The 3,852-nt window shown below is 28.1% G+C and overlaps 1 protein-coding gene across 1 annotated transcript in view; it reads right to left on the bottom strand.

The window, feature by feature from the left end:
• The window catches only part of LOC111615934, a gene marked incomplete at its 5' end in the record, with an annotated part of 9,775 nt that extends 9,458 nt beyond the window's left edge, over nucleotides 1-317 (bottom strand). The window contains one exon of the mRNA XM_023357370.1: nucleotides 224-317. Coding sequence (XP_023213138.1) covers nucleotides 224-317 — 94 coding nt within the window. The remainder of the gene's footprint in view (nucleotides 1-223) is intronic.
• Between the last annotated feature and the right edge of the window lie 3,535 nt (nucleotides 318-3,852).

The following is a 3,852-nucleotide window of genomic DNA, read 5'->3' on the forward strand; positions in this document are numbered from 1 at the left end:
TAAAATTTATTTATTTATAATTATTATAGACACAACAAGAAATGATAGCCTGACAGCCTGCATCCCACCAAATTGCTTAGTAATTATTTAGTCTTGATAGTCTGATAAAGGAATCAACTGTTTGTTTGATATTTGAAGTAATTACTGGGATAGCTTTTCTAATCAAAATTTTATTTATTTTTAAAACTCTCATTCAAGAAATATGTAATTAATAGAGACTTACCTATTTAATAAGTCCATTTTTAATTTGTCAAAAATTAACTGGATGTCATCGATATCTGCAGTCGATTCTTGAGTCGTAGCCAAAGAATTTTCATCTAATAATAAATACCAAAATTATGCTAAAGACCTCATCTATTCAGAAAATTGTTATAAATTTCATAAATTATTTCAGTGTCTCAATAGCTTTAGATTATTTTAAAATTTGTCCTGTTTACATCACACAACATGGCTGACTTTCCTTTGTACACTCTTCTCATCTGAACATACAAAGCCATTAAAACATTATTCTGTAGTTAGTACTGTATAATTAAAAAAAAACAAAATCACAGCAGACCCACACCAGAATACGAGAAAAAGAAACTGTCTTAGTGTTTATAACAAAACTTACACATTTATCGCTAGTATTTTCAATAATTATTACATTATTGTCATCATGTAAAGAGAATAGAAACAGAACAACCACAGTAACTTGTATCACAATACTAACCAGAAATTTTTTTGACTATTACTGTTATTCAAATTATATTGTGTGATATAATGTTCCTAAAATGTGAAAAGGACTAATTAAACATACTAAAGTTGATCGTCGACCAGGTTCACAGTGGGACAGCCAAATGATGAGGAACAGAACCCCAATGTGTCTAGACTGACCACTCCCCAAAAAATTCCTGGGGTTGCTTGACCCGTCTCGATTTTATCCCGGGACCCAACAGCATTAGGCTGCCACCTTAATCACTTGGTCATCTGGCCATAACCTTTATACTTGCAAACTTACAGTCAGACAATTCAGAAAGTTATGATTTCCTTCAAAGTTTGATTCTTCATTGCTTTCTATAGAGCAATTGCATTTGAGGATTATTTTTTACACTACAGAAATATTGTTGTCATCAATAATAATAAACGTAAATAACTGTTTCTTAAATTAAGCTTTTTGTATTAAATTTAAGTATTGTATATACAAAACGTGTGCACAAGCCAAAATATTATGATGTAATGTAAAAAAAATTAGTAGTCAGAAATAAAATTAAAGACAATTTTATAAGATTTATATTATAATTATATAATACATATATTAAAATATAACACTTAAAAATATGAAAATAAATGAGCAATTATTTATTGTGACATCGGCACAATGCTGGGCTGCAGTTTTCAATCATATTTTTAATTTATTTAATTTAAATTATAAGCTCTCCACCTCAGATCAGTAGTGACTTGCCTCTGTACATCATACTTTTCCATTAACAATGAAATTGTGCCAGTCATCTATCTAACTCCTTTTGGAAGAATATTTTTGAATTGAAATAATGTGACTTTCGGATTGCATCAGATGTTAAATCGCAGCCTCATTTCCCTAAGCTTCCCATATCTGGTCTTGAATTTCATTTATCTAACACTGTTTTCAAGATTAAGNCAGATAGACAGGCAGTGTGCAGTTGCAAAAGGGTGAGAAACTTATGCCTGCATTCCACAGTCACCAACTCCTAAACTTAGTACAGTCAGGATTAAAAGTACTACAGTATTTACAGCTACTGGTGTAATTACTAATATAAAAGTAGTGTATTATACTTACTGGCTGGTCTTGGATAATGTGAAACCTCAGTTAATCAGGGCTTGGATTATTGAAATGTGTACATACACACACTCAATTTAACAGTATAATTGAAACTTTTTATATTGTTTACATCAGTAATAAAATTGGTTTATATAAATATCAACTATCTGAAACCCAACGTATTGATATTAAGCCAAAATTATAGCATATCAATAGTCCAATTAATTATGAAAATCATTTGGCTTAGAAATTGGTATAACTTTCTATTGAAATATCAATATTTAAGTAATAAATAATCATTTCTTTTAGTCAAAGTTTAGTTACCTCAAGTAAAAGTTTTGAATATCATCATCTTTAAAACAAAGTAGATTTCATTTGTTTATATCTGGTTAAAAATTCAATATTTATTATTTAATAATTATCTCAAATAACCAGTTGGTAGGGTAGGGATATGAGCCTCATATCCCTACCAACTGGTTATTTGAGATAATTATTAAATTAATTTTTTACAGGCAAGAAGCATACAACTATATTCAATATTTTATTCACTTTTGCATTTAGGATTTTAATTATAAACAATAATAAAATACTTAACATTAAAACCAATAATTTGTTTCTTCTAAACTAATAAGAGCAATATTAACCTATAAACACTATGTAATTATTCAAAATTATATAAAAATTATAGCGTTGACAATAAATATATACAACTAATTGTAAAATTCTATTGTAGTGATGATTGAGCAATATGAAAAATATATTTTATGAATTTCTAAATCTGCAAATATTAATTAAAGAAAAAACAAATATATTTTAAACAGATTTAATGAGTTGTTTTAGTTCAAACAAATATTCTGTTGTCAAAAAATCGACCAATTTGAGGAAATGAAAATGAATTTTCCAGTTGTCTCATTATATCTAAAATAAGTAAATTACATATCTTCCAACAAAGTAGCAAAAATATCCTAACAAATTTATTTGTAGAATTGAATGTTTATAATTTTTTTTTAATTTCAATAATTATTCTTTTACATTTAATAACAACACATGGGAAAAAATATAATGTTCTGTTTCTATTTTGAGTCGATTTGCACCTTCTCAGAAATCAGAAATCGAAAAGAATTTGTCATCATTTAGCAAAAAAATAGAGTATCTCTGACCAAACATATGTCTAAATATAAATTATTTGATTAGAAAGACATTCAATTCAATTATAACAATAATACTTACTGGATGGTTAAGAACAAAAGTATAATTAATATAAAATATTTTGAAGTTAAAAAAATTGCAAATTGATTAATCACCAATGCATTAACTTTACATGCCACAATTTCACTCATAATGGGTGGGCATGACCCACAAATGGAATTAACTGATACACATATTATCTATATATGTTACATATCTGTTTTGCACCCAAGGTGTCTCTTGCTCTTGATATGAAAGCATCTTTAGTGTTACACGCATGTGTTTTCAGTGTGTATAATTATACATATGACTCATACCTTGTATATTAACTCTATTAACTAGGGTATCTAAGAAGTGTGTGAAAGCAACAAAGCCTAAGAAAAAGATTGTAGTATTGACAATTGAGGTGAAAAAAAATTTATCACACAGCACAAAAGCAGTACATGTGTGACAGATCTCACCCAATTAAGATGACATCATGCACAGTTCTTAAGAACAAGCAAACAATAAAAGCAGCAAATATGGCTAAAGATTGATAATGTTGACCTCCAGGAGATGCATATTATTGACAAGTTGAACTGTCACTAACATTTATGGATAATGAGAAGCACTTAGCTGGTTATATTATCTCCAAGAGGATTATTTGTAAGCCAAGCAGTGCATAGTAACCTTAAGATATGCAACATCACCACTCCTCATTAAGGTATAGGAAATACAGTTTTCATTTTATTATACAGTATTTACTTTATTGTTTCCATGTTATCTATCAATCAATCAGGGCATTTAATAGTGTTATTTTTACCTTAAATTTTGTACATTTGCTGTTTAAGTTTATTGAAATAGATATTGTTTAGGTACTGGAAATGGATTAATTCACTTTCCATTAT

Source organism: Centruroides sculpturatus, unplaced genomic scaffold (assembly GCF_000671375.1).
Source record: "Centruroides sculpturatus isolate CEXI.00-Female unplaced genomic scaffold, Cexi_2.0 scaffold2841, whole genome shotgun sequence".
NCBI lineage: Eukaryota > Metazoa > Arthropoda > Arachnida > Scorpiones > Buthidae > Centruroides > Centruroides sculpturatus.